The sequence below is a fragment of the Oryctolagus cuniculus genome, chromosome 15, assembly GCF_051225735.1.
Source record: "Oryctolagus cuniculus isolate XC-2025 breed Fujian yellow rabbit chromosome 15, ASM5122573v1, whole genome shotgun sequence".
Lineage (NCBI taxonomy): Eukaryota > Metazoa > Chordata > Mammalia > Lagomorpha > Leporidae > Oryctolagus > Oryctolagus cuniculus.
Genome location: NC_142881.1, coordinates 16320853 through 16343711, shown reverse-complemented (window position 1 = coordinate 16343711; position 22859 = coordinate 16320853). Strand labels below are relative to the sequence as shown.

General features: G+C 41.2%; 1 protein-coding gene across 1 annotated transcript in view; it reads left to right on the top strand.

Moving 5' to 3' along the window:
* NHLRC2 (NHL repeat containing 2) overlaps nucleotides 1-22859 on the top strand; it is a 66128-nt gene that overhangs the window by 5819 nt on the left and 37450 nt on the right. The window contains exons 3-4 of the mRNA XM_008270532.5: nucleotides 13125-13580; nucleotides 15720-15841. Of these exons, the coding sequence (XP_008268754.4) occupies nucleotides 13125-13580; nucleotides 15720-15841 (578 nt within the window). The remainder of the gene's footprint in view (nucleotides 1-13124; nucleotides 13581-15719; nucleotides 15842-22859) is intronic.

Below are 22859 nucleotides of genomic sequence, written 5' to 3'. Positions count from 1 at the left end.
AGGCTAATCCTCCGCCTGCGGTGCCGGCACCCCGAGTTCTAGTCCTGGTCGGGGCGCCGGATTCTGTCCCGGTTGCCCCTCTTCCAGGCCAGCTCTCTGCTGTGGCCCGGGAGTGCAGTGGAGGGTGGCCCAGGTGCTTGGGCCCTGCACCTGTGTGGGAGACCAAGCGAAGCACCTGGCTCCTGGCTTCAGATCAGTGTGATGCGCCGGCCGCAGCGGCCATTGGGGGGTGAACCACCGGAAAAGGAAGACCTTTCTTTCTGTCTCTCTCTCTCACTGTCCACTCTGCCTGTCAAAAAAAAAAAATATGGGTATCTTATTATCTCCTAGGTTTTGGATGCCTGTGTTTCTTGTTCAAGCCATCACATTATGTACATGTTGTGTACAGGGTACTCTGCTAACTGCTGAGAAAATATGTAACAAAATTGACTGAAAAGCATGATGGAATCTGAGGCACTGAGTAGCTTGCTTTGCCTGGAAACACTGAAAACCTTTCTCAGTGAAGTAGACAATTGAGCTAGAACTTGAAACCCGATCTAGAGTGCAGCTGAAAATGAAAATGAGGCAGAAGGAGTACTCCTGGCTGAGGAAGTGTCAGGTAGGAGGTGGAAGGACAGAGGAGGAGCAGTCGTATCCTGGGTTACCGGTCACGGAGGGGAGAGCAGTCACAGGAGTGAGTTTCGCTGGCTTCTTTTCCTCAGCTTAGTATAGAAATAAAAAGCCGGGAAATGATTTGCAAATAGACAGAAACTTCTGTTTGACAGAAAAGTGTCTGGTCCGAGAGGAGACCAAGCACTGGCTTCGAGGAAGTATCCAGGGTTTTTAAGACATTACTGTTTGGCCAGTGGTATGGCTCACTAGGCTAATCCTCTGCCTGCGGCGCCGGCACCCCGAGTTCTAGTCCCGGTCAGGGTGCCGGATTCTGTCTCGGTTGCTCCTCTTCCAGGCCAGCTCTCTGCTGTGGCCCGGGAGTGCAGTGGAGGATGGCCCAGGTGCTTGGGCCCTGCACCCCATGGGAGACCAGGAGAAGTACCTGGCTCCTGGCTTCGGATCGGTGCGGTGCACTGGCCGCAGCGGCCATTGGAGGGTGAACCAACAGTAAAAGGAAGACCTTTGTCTCTCTCTCTCTCTCACTGTCCACTCTGCCTGTTAAAAAAAAAAAAAAAAAGACATTACTGTCTGTTCATTGGCTCATCCTATTGGTGCCTATTGGATGGGAGTTCCACATTATGTTGATTGGCTTGGAGCGCATGGAGATAACAGGGGGTCTCCTGGAGATGGCCAGTCTTCCCCCTTAGGGGCTCAGCCCCCTCCTGTGCTAGCTCTGCGTGGAAGATTGCAGCTAACTTGAAGGCATGATTGAGAACGGCAAGGTCACATAAGGTAGCCGGGATCTCCTGGAGCCAGTCCGACTCTCCCCAGGGGCTCAGCCCCTTCCCCTGCCAGCTCTGGGTGAAAGATTGCACCCCCTCAAAGGTGTGACTTAAAGCCGCAAGGTCACACGTGCAGCACAAGAAGCAGTTAGTGAGGGAGATGCCGGTTGGTGTGGAGACAGGCTTTCCAGGCACAGCTGGCAGCCTGGTTGTGGACATTCTACCCACTTCTAGGGGACCACAGACCCCCCCCCTCCCCCCAGCCCCACTAGATGGCCTCATCTTGCTCCAGGGTCATGTAAGTAGTTTAGTACGTGAAGATCATAGGGCTTGTGGTGAACATAAAGGAAGACAGAGATAGGTTCGATGAGGAACATGTTACGAAGTCCGTTGTACGGCATTCTTAATAGTTTAGACTCTTTCTTCCATTGAGAATATGGAGACCTTGAGAGTAGGGGCTATCCTTTTTTTTTTTTTTTTTTTTTTAAAGATTTATTTGTTTATTTCAACTCAGAGTTAGAGAGAGATCTTCCATTCACTGGTTCACTCCCCAGATGGCCACAACAGCCAGGGCTGGGCTAGACCAAAGCCAGGAGCTTCATCCAGGTCTCTCACTTGTGTGTCAAGGGCCCAGGTACTGGGCCATCTTCCATTGCTTTTCCCAGGCCACTAGCAGGGAGAGCAGGGAGTGGATAAGAAGTAGAGCAGCTGGGACACAAACCGGTGCCCCTAAGGGCAGCTTCACCCTCTATACCACTACACCGGCCCCCAAAAGTAGATTTTGATTTGTTTTTTAGTAGAAGGATGATAAGATTTGTGTGTTAGAAAGGCAGTCCATGTTAGGTTAAGAATACCAAAATTAGCCTTTTCCATACCCAAGATCACCCTTAAAAGGCTAATTTGGTTAACTTAATTGGTTAAGTCCATATTCAGAAGCAAATTCAATGACTTCCTAGAATGGATCCTTATAATTTTCTATCAGTTTACTAGAAACAGTTTGTAAAGCACTTTGTTACAAAAAACTGAAAATATTTTTTGGGGGGAGCAGCAGAGGATGGCCCAAGCACTACCCCTTTGGGAGACCCAGACGAAACTCTGGCCTCGGCTTTGACCTGGCCCAGCCCTGACTGTTGGTGGCCATTTAAGGAATAAACCAGTGGATGGAGGCTCGCCCTCTCCCTCTCTGCCTTTCAAGTAAATAAATCTTTAAAAAAATTTTTTTACATACAAATACACTTTTGGGAAATAAAATACTTTAAAAAATAAAGATAGGATTCTGGGGAGGTGGAACAGTGGGAAGCAGCAGAAATCTGTCCCTACCTAAACTAGTACACCAGTAGAATCCATCTCACGTAACTGCTTTGGAACTCTGGAGTCTATATTGCAGGCTTACCACTACCAGGGGGACGATTTCAACTGTGGAGTGTGTTTCATTTCAATGAATGTCAGCTCTTAGCACAATAGCCACCACCTAGCTCCAGCTCCATGGCAGGCAGTGGTGCACATACTCCTGGAGCAGCTGGCTTGCAGCTTCTGGATGCCATGATGGGCAAAAGGGCCCTGTTCTCCCATGTCAGGGATCTGTGTTCTGATCATGGGTTGTTTCTACTGATCACAGAGATAGAGACAAAGACAATGGCCATTGTTGTACATTCCCTCATTGTTGTAAGCCCCCCCCCCCCCCAACACGCATACCTTGCTAAAATGACTAAAAGGGCATTTAAAAGACCATTTCTTTTTTGTTCCCCTTCATTTTTCTCTTGTGGGAGCCAAACATTGAAGATTAGAACCTTGAGAAGCAGCAGCACACTCAAGGGAACTTGAAAAGTCATTACACATACCCGGGGAAGGTCCAGGCTAAGAAAAGACCTGAAAACTCCTTAAATGTACTCCTCAGAGCGATTGTTGGCAGAGAGTGTGACAGTCAGAAAAGCAGGAACCAGCAGACCTTGGGAGAAAAAGGACAACCTGATGTTTTGAGATGCAAATGTCTAGTTTTTAACAAAAAAAAAAATCACAAATCATACAAGAAACAGCTGTCATGAAGATAAAACACTAAAGGAGGACATAGAACAAGTAAACAGTATATGATCAAGATAGAAATAATAAAGAGAGAACTTAAAAATCCCAAAAGGAATTTTATGAGCCAGAAGTATACTAACTGAAATGAAAATTTCACTACAGAAATTAAAAGGCAGATTTGAGTAGGCAGAAAAAAGAATCAGCAAACCTGAAGAACTACAAGTTATTGAGCCTAAGAAACAAAAAAGATTTAAGAAAAGTAGAAAGAAAAGGGAACAGTGCCAAAGGGGCTAGGGCACACCACCAGGTAGAAAAATGTACACCTTGTGACGGAATCTTTGAAGAAAGGACAGCCCAAAACTTACCAAATGTCAATATCCATGAAGTTTAGAGACCCACACAAGATACATTAGAATCCAAGTGCTGAAAGCCAGATGGGATTGTGAAAGCAGCAAGAGAGAAAGAATTTAGCATATGCAAGGAATCTCCAATAATCAGCAAAATTTCTCATCATAAATTTTGGAGGCCAGAAGGCAATGGGGCAATATATTTAAATTATTAAAAGAAAAAAACTTTCAGCTAAGAATCCTACAACTGGCAAGCTGTCCTTTAAAAGGAAGAAAATCATTATTCCCAGATAAACAAAAACTGAGGGAGTTCATTACTAAACTTTCCCTGAAAGAAATGCCAAAACTGCAGCTGAAATGAAATGACAGATACTACAGCATAACTCAAAATCTATGAGGAGGTAAAAAAAAGATGTCAGTCATTACATGGATGATTACAAAAGACACTATTAATTTAACAATGGTATAACTCCACTCTTCATGGTCTCAGAGACTTACACATTACAGTAATTATTCATTTATATTTTTGGACATCCAATGTATAGAGATGTAATTTTGTGACAACAGTTGAGAAGTAGATATGGAGCTGTGAAAGGACCATTGTTTTTGTATATAACTGAAATTAATCTGGTGTAAATTTGAATTAGTGTTATCTTTTTAGGTTGTTAAGTGTGATACCCATAATAACCACTCAAAATATAGCTAAATAATATACATAATAGGAAATAAGAGAGGAATTTAAGTGTTCTTAAAAAATGCCAACTAAATACAAATATAATCATGTAGGACATAAGGGATAAAATTTCTCTAAGCCATGTGGAAAACAAAGCAAAATGGCAATTTAGTTCTTCTATATCGATAATTGTTTTAATGTAAATGGTTAAACCATCCAATCAAAAGAGATTAGCAGAATGTAAGAAAAGGGTGATCCCATTCTATGCTGTCTACTGGAGACCAGCTTAACAGCAAAACACGTAGGTTGACTGAAAATGAAGGAATGGAAAAGGATATTCCACACATACAGTAACCAGAACATCAGAATTGGCTATGTTAATATCAGATAAAATGGACTCTAAATTAAAAAAAAAAAAGATTGCATGAGACAAAGAAGGACATTATATACTATTTGTAAAAATAATATTAAGATGTAGTAATTGTAAACCTTTTATGTACTTAATAACAGACCATCAAAATATATGATGCAAAAATTGACATAATTGAATGGAGAAATAGACAATTCTATAAAAATAGTTAAAGGATTCAGCTTCCCACTCTCAATAATGAGTAGAATGACCAGGTAGAAAAAAGTAAAGAAATAGAGGAATTGAAAATATAGTTGAATCAACTAAATCTAACAGATACGGAACACTCTACCCAACAGCAGAATAGATTCTTCTTAAGCAGACATGGAACATTTTCAAGGATAGCCTATAGATTAGGTCACAAATTAAGTCTCAGGAGACTTAAAATATTTAAGATATCTTATTTCACAAGACGATGAAGTTTAGAAATTAATAACAAGGGCCGGTGCCGTGGCTCAATAAGCTAATCCTCCGCCTGCAGCGCCGGCACACCGGGTTCTAGTCCTGGTCAGGGCACCGGATTCTGTCCCGGTTGCTCCTCTTCCAGGCCAGCTCTCTGCTGTGGCCCAGGAGTGCAGTGGAGTGCAACTGTGTGGGAGACCAGAAGAAGCACCTGGCTCCTGGCTTCGGATCAGCGCGGTGCACCAGCCGCAGCGCGCCAGCCGCAGTGGCCATTGGAGGGTGAACCAATGGAATAAAAGGAAGATCTTTCTCTCTGTCTCTCTCTCACTGTCCACTCTGTCAAAAAAAAAAAAAAAAAATTAATAACAAGGATGGTGCTGGCGCTGTGGCGTAGTGTGTAAAGCCGCTGCCTGCAGTGCCAGCATCCTATATGGGCACTGGTTCTAGTCCTGGCTGTTCCACTTCGGATCCAGCTCTCTGCTATAGCCTGGGAAAGCAGTAGAAGATAGCCCAAGTCCTTGGGCCCCTGCACCCATGTGGGGCTTTGGCTGTGTGGCCAACTGGGAAGTGAACCAGTGGATGGAAGACCTTTCTCTCTCTCTCTCTCTCTCTCTCTCTTTGCCTCTCCATCTCTGTGTGTAACTCTGACTTTCAAATAAATGAATAAACCTTTAAAAAAAAAAAGAAATTATTAACAAGGAAAAATGGAGAATTTACATGCTTGTGGAAATTGCAATCATAAATGATTACATTGAAACACAAACAAGAATTATTTCTAGCAACAGTTTTACAGTGTAAGAAACTGAGAAAAGAGGAACTAAATCCAAAGCTAGCAGAAGGACAGGAATAAAGATTCAAGCAGAGTGAAACAAGATAGATAATGAAAAAAATAGAGCAAATCAATGAAACCAAGAGTTGACAAACCTTTATTTAGATGGACTAAGATAAAAAGACTCAAATTTATTGAAATCAGAAATGAAAGTGGGGGTATTACCAGTTCTGTAGAAGCAAGAAAAGATAAGAGTGTAATTGCATGCCAACAAATTGGATAGGCTACATGAAATTCCAAAAAACACAAAACCTACCAAGACATAACCACAAAGAAATAGAGAATTTGAATAGATTCATAGCAAAGCATTATCCACAATAGCCAAGATAAGGACCCAACACAAATGTCTATTGACAGATGAATGGATAAGTAAAATACAGCATTTCTATGTGATAGAGTATAATTCACTCTTAAAGGAAATTCTGAGCACACAGATGGACTGTGAGGACAATGTACCTAGTGAAATAAGCCATCCACAAAAGACTGTGATTCCACTTAGATGAGATACTTAGCACAGGCGAATTCAGAGGCCGGAAGTGGAATGGTGGTGGCAGGGGAAAGATGGAGGCTTCTTGTTTGATGAATGCCTTTTCTGTTTTGCAAGATGGGAAGAGTTCATGACTATGAATGTACTTAATTCCCTGAACTTCACACTTAAAACTGATTAAGATAGTCAAGTTTATGGGGAAAAACTCAATACAAAACTGGAGTTTAATCCCTGATTCTAAAATGAATGTTATAGGGCAAAATTGTGCCCACTGGGAAGGGTACAGTCAGTGGTGTGTTGGAGCTGGCTCCCACAGGCTGGTGACAGCCATTTGTTAAATATCTAGGAATTTTTATGAACCAGTTGTAAGTTTAAAATTGGGCACAGTGGCAGTGTTTATTTCATGGAAGTCAACAAATGCTGTAAGAGTGATTTTTTAATTTTTTAAGATTTATTCAGTTAATTGAAAGGAAAAGTTTTGGAGAAGCAGAGGCAGAGAGAGAGAAAGGGAGAGGTCTTCCATCTGCTGGTTCACTCCCCATGTGGCTGCCACAGCCAGAGTGGGCTAATCCGAAGCCAGGATCCAGGAGCTTCTTCAGGCCTCCCATGTGGTGCAGGGGCCCAGGGACTTGGGCCATCCTCCACTGCCTCCCAGGCCATTGCAGAGAGCTAGATTGGAAGTGGAGCAGCCAGGTCTCAAACCCATGCCCATATGGGATGCCAGCACTGTAGTCACCGGCTTTACCCACTACACCACAGTTGTCTTTTGCCTGCCCCCTTCAAAGAGCTGGCTTACTAGCATACCACTAGATACAATCTTTTACCCAAATATGTCATTTTTTAGAGAAGTAGAATAGTGACTGACTACCCTGTTTTCTGTATTTGGCTGTTAGGTATTGTTGTCAATAAATTTTTTTAGCATTTAAAAAATGAATTTTGTAAGTGGTCTTAGCATTTTTAATTTCAAGGAAACATTACTTCAATAATTGGCTACTACATGAAAATCCTAACTTAAAAGAATTTTAGGGGCCAGCACTGTGGCATAGCAGGTAAAGCCACCGCCTGCAATGCCGGCCTCCCATGTGGTTGCCAGTTAGAGTACTGGCTGCTTCACTTCTGATCCAGCTCCCTGCTAATGTGCCTGAGAAGCAGTGGACAATGACCTAAGTCCTTGGCCCCTACACCCATGTGGGAGACCTGGAAGAAGCTCTTGGCTCCTGGCCCTGGATTGGCCCAGCTTCAGCAATTGCGGCCATTTGGGGAGTGAACCAGCAGGTGGAAGACCTCTCTCTTTCTCTCTGCCTCTGCCCTTTGCCTTTCTGTAACTCTGTCTTTCAAATAAATAAAAATAAAAAAAAAGATTTTTATATTAATCAGAAAGTAAGTTCAATTATGTTTACAAAAGCAGACATACACAGGTTATTACATAGAAGTTCATTAAGCTGTCACTAAATTAAATATGCATTCTTACAGCTAAATGTCTTTTCCCATTACTGTCATGTTTTGAACATATCTGCTGTTTATGGTCTTATAGCAGCATTGCACACTGAAAACCAAACCTCCAACACATGAAACTTTGAAGGACAAGCTACATTGAAACTGTAGAAGTTGGGCCAGTGCTGTGGCTCACTTGGTTAATCCTCTGCCTGCAACACTGGCATCCCATATGGGCTCCGGTTCTAGTCCCTCTGCTCCTCTTCCAGTCCAGCGATCTGCTGTGGAGGATGGCCCAAGTGCATGGGTGCCTGCATCCGCGTGGGAGACCAGGAGGAGGCACCTGGCTCCTGGCTTCGGATTGGTGTAACTCTGGCCGTGACAGCCATTTGGGGAGTGAACCAATGGAGGGAAGACCTTTCTCTCTATCTCTCTCTGTCTCTCTCACTGTCTATAACTCTGTCAAAAAAAAAAAAAAAAAACTGGGGAAGTTAAGAAGTAGGAGAGAGGTTGGCACTGTGGCTCAGCAGGTTAAAAGCCCCAACCTGCAGTGCTGGCGTCTCATGTGGACACTGATTGGAGTCCCAGCCGCTGCACTTTCAATCAGCTCCCTGCTAATATGCCTGGGAGAGCAACGGAGGGGGGCCCAAATGCTTGGGCCCCTGCACCCGAGCCGGAGACTGGGAAGAAACTTCTGGCTTCACCCTGGCTCAGTCCTGGCTGTTATGCCCATTGGGGTAGTGAACCAGTGAATGGAAGATTCTCTGTCCTCTTTCTCTAACTCTGCCTTTCAAATGAATAAATTAAAAAAAAAAAAAAGAAGAAGAAGCAGTAGGGGAGAGCAGGGGCAAACCAGAACCTGCAAGCATATGCCGGAACCCATAAGAATGAACTGGAACCCACATAAACTTCCCAAGTTGGTAATAAGGTGACTTGCAGATGGGCCTTAATACTTGGCCCACAAGTTGAAGCTGAGGGAGGAGACTAGCAATGCTTGTATTCTTGTTTTGATTTGCCTTGTGTACCTTCACTTATCCCGTTATTGGTAGTTGTTTTGAAAATTTATTTATTTAAAAGGAAGAGAGGCGGGAGTGACAGATCTTCTATCTGCTGGTTCACTCCTCAGATGGCCATAACAATCAGGTCTGGTCAGGCTAAGCAAGGAGCCAGAAACTCCATCCTGGTCTCTCCCTGGGTGGAAGGGTGCAGACACTTGAACCAGCTTCCTCGGCCTTCTCAGGCATAATAGTAGGAGGCTGAGTGGGAAGTACAGAGTAGCTGGGACTCGAAGTGGCACTCTGAATTGGGATAGCAGCATTGTAAGCCCTGGCCCAACCTGCTGGACCCAAACCAGTTTTTTTGTTTTAGAAAATGAATTAAATTCATTTTTATTCATATGAATGTTACAAGTTTTGTGCTATTATGCTTATTAGGTTGTATTTGTTGCTTTTCAACGTGATGTTTTTCTTTGCTATTTTGTCTGGTTTATTTTGATATTTTGAAATGTATTTTTTTCTTTTTTGTTATATTTATGATGTTAGAAAATAAAAGATTTGTTGAGGTTTTATTGTATACAGAACACTGTGTTAAATGCCTTACACTGATCATCTTAATTAGTCTGCACTGTGAGGCAGTTATTGTGTCCCTCATTTTACAAATGGAAGAACTCTTGGACAGAAGTTAGACAACTTGCCTAAGATAACAGATGTGCAGTCCTTCCTATTCCCTATACCACCGCCACTCCCCCCAGTTCCAGGCAAGCAGTCCTCACTGTATAGTTTTCTCTAGCTGCTTTCCAGGGATGTGCACGTTTGTATATGTGTGTGTGTTTGGTTTTCAGCAGTTTGTTTATGATGTGTATAGAAATGATTTTCTTTTATTTGATATGTGCCAATTTTGAATTTGAAAATTTGTCAATCTTTAATCAAATTTCAGAAGTAGGGCATTATTCAGATTTGTTTTTCTGCCCTAATCTCTTTTTCCTCTCTGGGACTCCAGTTACATTTATATTAGATATTCTGAAACTATTCCACTGGCTCCTGAGGTTCTGTTCATTTTTTTTTTTTTCAATCTTCTTTGCTTGTTGATCATTGTTAAACTTTCTTTAGTCTCTTTGACTTTTCTGTCTTCCTTTTTACCATTGAACTCATTCAGTACATTTATTTCAAATATACTACACAGTAGTTCAGTTGTAAATTTTTTATTTTTTTATATTTTCTGTTTATGTTTTATGTATTTTCGTTCATCTTAGATTTGGTTTTCCTTACCTTATGGAGTTTAGTTATCATAGCTGCTTTAAAGTCTCTGCTAATTCACACATCTACTTTGTTTCAGCATTGGTATTTAATGATTTTTCCCCTTAATAATAGGTCATATTACTTTGTTCTTTGAATGTTGTATTGTGTTGTATCCTAGACACTGGAAGCTGTCATAGCCTCTGGATTCTGTTGTAGCCACCTAGAGAACGTTAATAGCTGTGTTTTAGTAGACATTCAATCATCATAGTTCAGATTATAAGATCTGTCTCATTCTTCATCGTCTATGTCCCTCTGTCAGCTCAGTAATTCAGTTCTCCAGTATTTTCCGTTCTTTTTCGGGTCCATCTCACACATGTGTAATTTGAGTGTTCATCTCAGAGTGGGGAATCACTGTCCAGTTCTGTTCCCCTTGTTCAGTTTCTGCCAGGCTCTCCTACTTCCCTCGTTCCTCGCAGTGGGATTTCTCTTGGCGTTTAAGCCAAGTGTGTGGCTCTAAAACTAGAGTCTGTTCTACAGGCAAAGCCACAGGAAGGGAGGGGACAAAATGAATGTGGGAAATCTCCTTACATGAATGCCCATCTGAGTTTTGACACCCTCCTCTCCTGTAATCTGCCCTTTTTTGTTTACTTTCTCAGGCCTCACAAATTTTTTTTTAAGGTTATTTTTATTTATTTGAAAGAGTTACAGAGAGAGATAGAGACCCAGAGAGAGAAAGAGGTCTTCCGTCCACTGGTTCACTCCCCAAATGGCTGCAACGGCTAGAGTTGCCTATCTGAAGTGGGTGCGGGGGCCAAGGACTGGGGCCATCCTCTACCGCTTTCTCAGGTGCATTAGCAGGGAGCTGGATCAGAAGTGGAGCAGCCGGGACTTGAACTGGTACCCATATGGGATACCAGGGCTTTAACCTGCTGCACCACAGTGCCAGCCCCGACATTGGTATTTGTATATCTGTGGTTGCGCATGTGTTCTGTTTTAGAGTTAGTAGTTCTAATAGAGGGATGGGCTGTTGTGGAATTATACCTTCTGATGTGTATGTTTGTATTTTTCATGCTGAATTTTGTAGTTTTTGATGGAGATAGCCATTATTATCTCTTCTACCTTGGTAGGCAATATTGAATTTTTCCTTAAATCCAACCTAATTCTTCTCCCATTTTTTTCTATACTAACTTCTTGAAAAAATATTAATTAGGTAAAAGATATTTGTTTTGTGTCCAGCAGTTGTACTGTGTATAAGAAGATTTGACCTAATAACTGTATAATAAGACCTTTAAATAAATAAAAATCCTTATGGAAATAACTTGCTTATACTCATTAATCTGTAATTAACATAAGGTTAGATAGATCAGAAAAATGTCAGAGAATTATACGACAAATATGTTGGTAAGTTCCCCATAGTCACTGAATTTTGAAGGAGCTTTTTCTATGTGGAAATTATTTCAACTTCTATTTTTTTTAAAGATTTATTTATTTATTTGAAAGAGTTACACACAGAGAGAAGGAGAGGCAGAGAGAAAGAGAGATCTTTCATCTGCTACTTCACTCCCCGATGGGCCACAACGGCCAGAGCTGCACCAATCTGAAGCCAGAAGTTTCTTCCAGGTCTCCCACGCGGGTGCAGGAGCCCAAGGACTTGGGCCATCTTCCACTGCTTTTCCAGGCTATAGCAAAGAGCTGGATCGGAAGTGGAGCAGCCAGGACTCGAACTGGTGCCCACATGGGATGCTGGCACTGCATGCAGTGGCTTTACCCGCTACGCCACAGCACTGGCCCCTTCAACTTCTTCATAAGAAAACACTATTTTTTTTTTTATAGCTTTGTCTAAACTGGGTGGGGAATGCCCAGCCCACAGGCTATATAAGGCCCATGAAATCATTTGGCCCTGGGAAGACAACTGCAGGCAGGACTTGAAATTCAATAAATGTAAAGCAGACTAATTTTTTTTCAGGATTTATTTTTACTTATTTGAAAGGCAGAGTTACGGAGACAGGGAGAGATAGAGAGATAGAGATCTTCCATCTGCTGGTTCACTCCCCAAATGGCCACAGTGATCAGGGCTGGGCCTATCCGAAGCCAGGAGCTAGAAGCATCTTCCTGGTCTCCCACTTGGAAACAGGGGCCCAAACTCTGCTGCTTTCCCAGGTGAATTAGGGAGCTGGACAGGAAGAGAAGCAGCCAGGACTAGAACCTGCACACATAAGGGACGCTGGCACTGCAGGCCAGGGCTTTAACCCACTGTACCACAGTGCCACCCCCAGCAGACTAATTTTTAAGTTGATAATTTTGTAGGGCCAATGAATGATGTTGTAAATACCCAAATGGCTCTTGGCAGAAAAAAAGTTTGTCCACTCCTGATCTAAATAAAAGGCATAATGGATTTTAATCCTGCAGTAGTGACATACATTTGGTCACCTGTTTTTACGTCATGATCAAGATTGTCATAAGAGCTAAATTTATTGTTTATACATGCATTTAAATTCAGTTGAAGATGCTAACATAGGTCTACTAACCCCCCCCCCCCCATTTTTGCTTAAGAGGCAGAGAGAACCCTGCCATCCTGGTTTACTCCCCCAAAGCCTACAACAACCTGGACTGGACTGGGACCAAAGCTGGGAGCCAGGTACTCAGAGTCTCCCCCTAGAGTGGGAGGGTGCCAGCCACTTGAGCTGGAGTCAGGAGCTGGAGCTGGAGCTTGCATCCCAGCAGTCCGATATGGAACAGAGGTGTCTTAACTGATGATTGCTATGCCAAATGCCTACCCTTGTTCCATTTTTTTTTTTTTACATTCTATGGACTATTTATATTTATTAATGATCCAAAACCTAATGACTAGATGATGATATTCATACTTTGATGTTTCACGATATTCAAAACAACAATTTTTCCCTTTCAGATGGTCTTCTGATAGTTGGCGTTCACTCGGCCAAGTTTCCAAATGAAAAAGTCCTGGACAACATTAAGAGTGCTGTTCTTCGCTACAATATCAGCCACCCTGTGGTTAATGATGCAGACGCCAGCCTTTGGCAAGAATTAGAAGTTTCCTGCTGGCCGACTCTGGTCATCCTTGGACCTCGTGGAAACATGTTATTTTCTTTGATTGGAGAAGGACACAAAGATAAATTATTTTTATATACTTCAATAACTTTGAAGTATTACAAAGACAGGGGTCAGATCAGAGATCATAAAATTGGAATAAAGCTCTATAAAGATTCTTTGCCCTCTTCACCATTGCTCTTTCCTGGCAAAGTAACTGTAGACCAAGTTACTAATCGATTGGTAATAGCAGATACGGGACATCATAGGATTTTGGTCATCTGGAAGAATGGACAAATTCAGTACAGCATTGGAGGTAAAGTTTGCTTCTAATCATGCTGTATAATGTGTTTTATAGTTTAAATAACTCAGGTAAGCATCCACATTAAAATTGAAAATTTTGTAACTATAAAAAAGCAGTATATATGATTTCATCACAGAATTGTTATTTAATTTATGGTATCTTAATTAACCTCACTCTTTCAAAAATAAAAATACCTAAAAAGCTCTAGGTCAAAAGGAGGAAATTGCTAAGTTATGACTTTTAAGTATATTTAAAAAAGCCAATCATTTTCAATACCAGGATAATGTAGAAACTTGACATTTACATTATAAAATTAATAGACCAGAATTTGCTCATAATTTTACTTCTCTTTCCTTGCTTCCATAAAAAGTTAAGCGTAGTTATGGTTTCATTCCTTTTGGGTGTTGCAAAATATAAGGATCATGCAAGCATAGGCCATTCTACTCCATTATTTCCCTAGCCTTATATCTAAAAATACCTTTTATTTGTCCCTGCATTATTAATAAAATCTATTAAGTGCATTCTTATTAATCTTGTTTATTCAGACTGAACCGATATATAAAAATATATTAGTCAAAGAAAAAAGTGATGTATCTCTTTGTGACCAATCCTGCCTGAGTAATACATGCAGCATTAATAAAGATAGGGATATCTGAATTTCCTTTGCAAATAAGCTAATCATATTCCTAAGCCATGATGCTGTTTTTAGTATGCCAAGATATTCCCTTAGCTCTTGAATTATTTATGTCTCATATTTGTGGTTTTTTTTTTAAGAATATATGTTGTGTTATGGTGTTTGTTTTGGCTGTTTGGTATTTCGAATTCTGATAGGCAGCTCTGAGAATTGTTACTCTAAAAGTATATTTTGTAGGAGTTTGAATTTAAATATTTGAAGAATTTTTAATAGAGGTTATAATTTTCAAAGTAATAGAAATGTTCTTCTTTGTTAACAGAGAAACAGCAAAAAGCTACATTTCCCAAACATATTTCTAGGAATACTATTATTTCATAATATATTAATAAATATTCTTGTACTTAAAAAAAATTCTTTGGTCAGAGACTCTGAGGAAACACTGATTTGATGTGATTTAACACTTTTTTTTTTTCAATGATAGTGTCAGAAGATCTAGATCTTTTACTGTGCTAATGTGCCTCATGAATATCCAAGAGGAAGTTACAAAGTGCCGTATTTTCTGTTCTGAAGTAACCACAGAACTCTCCCCTTTTCTATCCCAGGAAACTCTCATCAATATTAGCAACAACAATAATAGTAGTAGTAATGATAGCAAACAATATACGCCTGGCTTATTCAAAGGATTTTACTGGTAGTAACTTATTTTTGTTATCACAGTGCTATGCTTAGATAATATTATTTGTTCCATTTCACAGAAGAAAAACTAAAAGACGCAGAGAACTTGCCCAAATCATCAGCTATAAGGAAGCAGAGCTGGGATTTAAACCAAGACTGTTGTGTTGAGTTCATATACTACTGCCTACACTGCACTGTCTGTTCTGTTTTACTGACATGCAGGACAATGGAATTGTTTGCAACTGCTGACTTGAAGGCTTGAGTAGCTTGTCCCCTAATCCTCAGAGATAACTGCTGAGAGACAGGCCGTTATACCAGGGTTACTGTTTGTTTCTCTCAGGGTATATATGGGACATTGTATAGAACAGTCAAAGATAAGAATCCTTAACCTGAAGTTCGAGGACTCAAGAAATGCTTGAACGGCCATCAGGATCTGAGATTATTTATAACATTTTTGGGCATGTGCATTTTTCTAGGGAAGGGATCATAATTTACATTGTATTGTTGAAGGAGTATATCTTCCAAAATTGTCCAAAATGATTAGCTGCTGGATAATTAAAATTATTTTTAACTTTTCCTACACTAGATAATTAAAATGCTTTTATAGTTTTCTTGGGATACGTGCTACTATATTTAAGTGCACTGGTAACTATTATACTGTAAGCCGTATTAGTAAAGCTCAGTCTTGAGAAAAATTCAACCACTGGGAAGCATTTTAGTTTGTCGGAGTATCATGTTAAAACCTCAGCACTAAAATACGATTTTGGTTATTCTTTGATTTTACCTTTTAAAATAACTTTTTATGTGGAAAAATTTTGTCTTATAACTGTCTTGTCTTTTAGGACCTAACCCTGGAAGAAAGGATGGGATGTTTTCGGAGGCCACTTTTAATTCTCCACAAGGTGTAGCCATAATGAATAATATCATATATGTGGCAGATACTGAAAACCACCTTATAAGAAAGGTAATTTTCCTCTTTCAAGTTTTAATACTTCTCATCAGAAATACTGACAGTTACTATATTTAATATTTGAAGTTTAAGGGTGACACTCAGGCGTGTCAGAGCATCCTTTTTCAGAGGTATTTGCTTTACTTTGAAGTATATCTGAGTGTCAGTATGTAATTCCACAGGAAAAAAACCAGTAAGATTTTGCTTTTGTTTTTAATTTTATTTTAATTCCTTGTAAAGTCATGTACTTAATCATGCAAAAGCTCCTCATTTTGAGGTATATTCTTTTTTTTAAGGTTTTATTTATTTATTTGAAAGTCAGAGTTACACAGAGAGAGGAGAGGCAGAGAGAGAAAGAGAAAGGTCTTCCATCCGATGGTTCACTCCCCAATTGGCCGCAATGGCTGGAGCTGCACTGATACGGAGCCAGGAGCTTGTTCCAAGTCTCCCACACGGGTGCAGGGGCCCAAGGTCTTGGGCCATCTTCTACTGTTTTCCCAGGCCATAGCAGATGGGTGAATTGGAAGAGGAGCAGCTGGGACTAGAACCGGTGCCCGTATGGGATGCTGGCACTTCAGGCCAGGGCATTAACCCTCTACACCACAGTGCCGGCCCCGAGGTATATTTTTAACTAGTAGTTTACAAAGTGACACTTTGTCCTTTTTCAGTTAAATTTTCTCAAATTCCTGCCTCCTCTCAACTCTTATGCTCTGGCTGGAAATACTTATTTGTTACTCTTAAATTTTGTTTTATCTCTTATATAAGTAATATGTGCTCTTGTTTAAAAAAAAAAAAACACTAGTTAATAAATAAAGGTTAAAAAAAAAGTCACAGTCAATACCAGTTCCCCTGAGATAGACAACTACTGTTAAAGTTTTTGTGTTTTCAGAAACTTCACTCACATAATTTTATATTAAAAAGATTATTTCTAGATAGAATTTTTTAAAGATCAATGAATTATTTGGAGGGGTAGAGAAAGAGAAAGATCTTCCATTTGCTGGTTTGCTCCCCAAATGGCTGCTAGGGCAGGGCTGATCCAGGATGAAGCTACGAGTCTGGAGCTCCATCTGGGTCTCCCATGTGGGTGGCAGGGGCCAAAGGACTTGGGCCATCTTCCATTGTCTCCAGGCACATTCACATGAAGCTGCATTGGAAGCAGAACAACTAGTACTCAAAACTGGTGCATTGCAGGCAGCAGTTTAGCTTGCTGAGTCACAAAACCAGCCCTAAGATAGAATTTTTTTTTAACAAATAGGATCATACCATATATAGTAGTTTATATCTTCTTTCATTCGAGAGACAAATAGAGTCCCCATCCATTGGTTCACTCCCCAAATGCCTGCAACTGCCAGACCTGGGCCGGGCCAAAGCTAAAGCAAGGAACTGAATGCAAGTCCCCAACATGGGGAGTAGCCCGTGCACTTGAGCCGTCACCTGCTGCTTCACCTCCGCATCAGCATGAAGTGCTAATCAGGAGCCTGGACTGCAAGTCAGTCCCAGGCCCTCCTCTGTGGGACCTGAGCCACTAGACCAAACCCCACTCCTGGTGTGGCTTTTTTTTTTTTCTTGCTTGCTTTATTTTTTCGTATTAGTCACATGAATGATATGACTATGTTGCATCCCATTGTAGATGTACATAGTCATTGTAAACATTTCTCTTCAATGGCTATTGGCCATAGTCTATTGGACTTTTTTTTTTTTCAGGATATTTATTTATTTGACAGGTAGAGTTACAGACAGTGAGAGAAAGAGACAGAGAGAAAGGTTTTCCTTTTGTTGGTTCGCCCCCAAATGGCCGCCACAGCCAGAGCTATGCCGACCCGAAGCCAGGAGCCAGGTGCTTCTTCCTGGCTCCCTTGCGGGTGCAGGGGCCCAAGCACTTGGGCCATCCTCCACTGCTTTCCCAGACCGTTAGCAGAGAGCTAGACTGAAAGAGGAGCAGCCGGGACTAGAACCAGCCCCGATATGGGGTGCCGGCACTGCAGGTGGAGGATTAACCTAGTGCGCCACAGCACCGGCCCCAAGTCTATTGGACTTTTAACTTGCCATCTGTTTGGAAAATGAGTAACCAAGTTCCTTCATCTGACCATCCTGTCCAAACATTGTTACGGATACTTTCTTCCTTTTTTCACTCCCCCTTCCACCAAGATCTATTTATTTATTTGAAAGAGTTAGAGAGGCAGAGGCAGAGAGAGAGATCTTCCATCTGCTGGTCCACTTCCCAAATGGCCACAATGGCCAGAGCTGGGCTGATTGGAAACCAGGAGCCAAGAGCTCCCTCTGGGTCTCCCACGTGGGTGCAGGGGCCCAAGCAACTGGGCTGTCCCCTACTGCCTTCCCAGGCCATTGCAGAGAGCTAGATTGGAAGCGGAACAGCCAGTCCCAAACTGGTGCCCACATGAGAGGCCGGCACCACAGATGGCAGCCCTATCCGCAGTGCCACAGTGCTGGCCCCTCACTGTTTCTTTTAATGTGAATGTTTAACCTCATTTATTTGACAGTGTTATCACTTAATATACATACAACAAAAGCATATATAGGATACATAATAATATGTACGTCAAACAAGAAACATGTTTTCTTTACTGTTGAATCCCCAGCACCTAAACAGGTCTCACTCATGGTAAGGGTTGAATAGCTATTTGCTGAGTGGATTTATGAGAAAATAATATCTACTTAGTGATGTATTTTCAAAAGTGTGTATTTCTCTTAACACATAAAATGGTGATGTGAAAGAGCTTTGTGTGTTCATAAAACAGATGTATTTTTTTAATGTCTTGACGACTCTTCTTGGAAACGTGCATATGTGAGTATGTTACCAGGGGGATGTTTGTGTAATATTTCTAAGTTTATTTGATTAAGGAGCCCTTTTTAGACAGAGCTTTTCATAAGTCTAATGTTTCTGGCATATATTTTTTGGGAAAAGTGTTTTTCTTAACTGAACTTTTTTTTACAAAAATTATTTATTTGAAAGGCAGAACTACAGAGAGGCAGAGGCAGAGAGGGAGAGAGAGAGGTCTTCCATCTGCTTGCTCACTCCCCAGATGCCCTAACAGCTTGAGCTGTGCTGATCCAAAGCCAGGAGCTCCCTCCAGGTCTCCCACGTGGGTGCAGGAGCCTAAAGACTTCAGCCACCTTCCAGTGCTTTCCCAGGCCATAGCAGAGAGCTGGATCAGAAGTGGAGCAGTCAGGACTTGGAACAGCCAGATGGGGTGCCGGCACTGCAGACAGCGGCCTCACCTGCTACACCACAGCCCCGGCCCCTTACTGAACTCTTAATGATAATGATCAAAATTGCTTTACCTTTGTGCATCTGTATTCAAAGTAGTGGCGTAGACATCCAACAGTGTACTGAGTAGTAAGATAGCAATATTTGGGAAATACTCATCCTTTTTGAATTGTACACTGTTTTTCTTTTCTGTATTGTACATTGTTTTTCCTTACTGGGTTCTTGAGCTTTGGCAGTGATGCTGTATTTCAAAGCTTATGTGTTTAGCACAGTTTCAGCAAATTTAGGTTACCTGAAGTTGTTTTTGGATTGTAAGACTTAGTATAGTATAGTGTCCGTTAAAATAGGGGATGGTACTATTATTTCCTCCATTCCTTCTAAAAATATGAATATTGTATTCTGCTGTTATTTCAGACCTCATTTACAGAGTATTAAGATGATCTTACTCCTGTATTCACAGCTCATGGGCATTGCTATTCCAAGCAGATTTTTGTTGTTTGGAATAGCATATTTATTGATTTATAAATTTCACTATGTCATCATTCTCCACTCCCATTGTCAATCCCCTTACGTGAACACATCTACAGGCAGCCATTCTGATATGAGGGGTCTTCAAGAACTGCTTGGAAAATTTGTATTATGAAAAAAAATTCATGCATTTAAAAAAATTTTGCACCAAAATAAGCATTATTTTTTTAAGATTTATTTATTTATTTGAAAGAATTACAGAGAGAATGACAGACACATGGAGAAAGATCTTCCATTCGCTGGTTCACTCCCCAGATGGCTGCAACTGCTGGATCTGGGCCAGGCTGAATCCAGGAGCCAGGAGCTTCTTCCAGGTCTCCCATATGGGTGCAGGGGCCCAAGCACCTGGGCCACCTTCAGCTGTTTTTCCCAGGCCATGAGCAGGGAGCTGGATAGGAAGCAGAAGAGCTAAGACACAAACCAGCACTCCTATGGGATGCCTGCTTTGCAGGCAGTGGCTTTACCTGCTGTACCACAACACTGGACCCTAAACTTACCTTCTAATTCTGTTTCTCCACAGAAACATAGTGTTTCTGAGTCATAGTGTTTTGTGTGCATGGTTTTTTTAAAAAACAAGTTTATTATGGTATATTTTACATGTCAGAATGTTCACCGTTTTCAATTGTGTGATTCAGTAGCTTAGTAAATTTCACAGGTTTTAAAATTATAACCATAATTATATTTTAGAAAATTTTTACCCAATTAATAATCTTCATAACATTACAGGTAATCCCCATTCCCACCCCAAGCTCTGGGCAATCACTAACCTACTTTTTATCTCTATGAATTTACCTTTTTTTAGTATTTCATATAGATAGAATCACAATATATGGTTTCTTGTACTGGATTCTTTCATTTTGTGCAATGCTTTTGAAGTTTGTTGATGGAATAGCATGTCAGTAGTTCATTCTTCAGTGTTGCTTGATAGCAGTGTGTATGCCACAGTTTTTTTATCCATTCACTAACTTATGAACATTTAGGTTGTTTACACTTTCTGACTATTGAGTGATCCTGCTGTGAGCATTCATATGTTCATTTTGCAGGCATCTACATTTCATTTCTCATGTAGCTATTTTGAACTAGAATTTTTGTTGTAGGTTTTATGTTCAATTTTTGAGACTCTGTTAAGTTGCTTGGCACTGCAATTACATTATTTTACATTTCTGCCTGAAATATTTGTGGGTTACAGTTGTTCCCGTCACCATCATTTCTTAGTTTCTTTTTTTTTTTTTTTTTTCGTGTAAACTCTCACCATCCTGCTGAATGTATCCTTATGGCATCTCGTGGTTTTGATATGCATTTCCCTGAGGACTGCTGCTGTCTGAGCACCTTTTCCTGTGCTCATGGACCATTTGCATATCTTCCTTTGTGAAGCGTCTGTTTGGGTTATTTTTTAGTGGGGTTATTTGGGTTATTGTTAGTTGTAGAAATTCTTCATGTATGCTATCAAAAAGATATCAGAGGGGCCAGCGCCGTGGCTCACTTGGTTAATCCTCCACCTGTGGTGCTGGCATCCCATATGGGCACCAGGTTCTAGTCCCAGCTGCTCTTCTTCCAGTCCAGCTCTCTGCTGTGGCCCGGGAAGGCAGTGGAGGATGGCCCAAGTGCTTGGATTCCTGCACCCGCATGGGAGACCAGGAGGAAGCACCTGGCTCCTGGCTTCGGGTCGGCATAGCTCTGGCTGTGGCGGCCATTTGGGGGATGAACCAACGAAAGGAAAACCTTTCTCTCTGTTGTCTCTCTCTCTCTCTCACTAACTCTGTCAAATAATAATAATTTAAAAAAAAGATATCAGGGGCCGGCGCCGCGGCTCACTAGGCTAATCCTCCGCCTTGTGGCGCCAGCACACCGGGTTCTAGTCCCGGTTGGGGCGCCGGATTCTGTCCCGGTTGCCCCTCTTCCAGGCCAGCTCTCTGCTGTGGCCAGGGAGTGCAGTGGAGGATGGCCCAAGTGCTTGGGCCCTGCACCCCATGGGAGACCAGGAGAAGCACCTGGCTCCTGCCATCGGATCAGCGCGGTTCGCCGGCCGCAGCGCACCAGCCGCGCCGGCCATTGGAGGGTGAACCAATGGCAAAGGAAGACCTTTCTCTCTGTCTCTCTCTCTCACTGTCCACTCTGCCTGTCAAAAAAAAAAAAAAAAAAAAAAAAAGATATCATTTGCAAACTTTTTTCACATTCTTTGGTTTGCCTTTTCATTTATTGTCCATTGATGCACAAAAGTTTTAAATTTTGATAATGTCTAACTTATCTGTATTTTTCTTTTGTTGTTGATGCTTTCGGTGTTGTGTAAGAATCCAGTGCTAAATCCAAGATCACAAGGGGTACTCCTGTTTTTTCAAAAAGTTTTATAGTTATGGCTCATAAGTAAGTCTTTTATTCTTTTTTGAGTTTATGTCTGTATATGATACAAGATAGGGGCCCACTTCATTCTTTTGCTTTTGGTTTGCAGTTATCCCAGAACCATTTATTGGACTGATCATACTTCCTCTGTTGAATCCTCTTGGCAACCTTGTTGAATATCAGTTGATCATACATATGTGGGTTTATTTTGGGATGTCCAGTTGTATTCCATTGTTCTATATGTGTTTATGCCAATACCACACTGTTGTTTTTATTTACTTATATTTATTTATTTGAGAGACAGGCAGAAAGACCTCCTATGCCTGTAACAACTGGGGCTGAGCTAGGCTGAAGGCAGGAGCTGAAAACTCAACTCAGATTGCTCATATGGGTGGCAAGGACCCAGCCACTTTGACCCATACCTCTGACTCCAGGGTGCACATCAGGGAGAAACTGAAACTGAGAGTGGAGTCAAAACCAGGTCTAAAACCTCACCCCAACGCCCCCTCCCCATGGTTTTGATATTGGTGGCTTTGAATAAGATTTGAAAAGCTAGTATCAGTCCTCCCATTTTTTTGTTTTTCAAATTTTGTTTTTTCTGTCTTGGGTCCTCTGCATTTCCATATGATTTTTAGGATCAGCTTGTCCATTTCTTCCAACAACTTTTTTTTAATATATAAATTATTGTCTGCAAACTCAAAAACAAACTCCCTCCTAATTTTTAAACTTCCTAATCCCTTTTGTTATATCACTGGCCAGGACCTCTGTTGCTTTTAAGCATTAGCAGTGATGTGGGTGTCTTCAATTTCATAATCTTAGAACAAATGCATGTAAATTTTCCCTAAATGTTTAACATTTGGGTTGCTTTGGTAAATATCTAGTAATTTAGGAATTTTTTTTCCTATTTCTTCTTGCTAAAATTTTTGGAATCAGCGT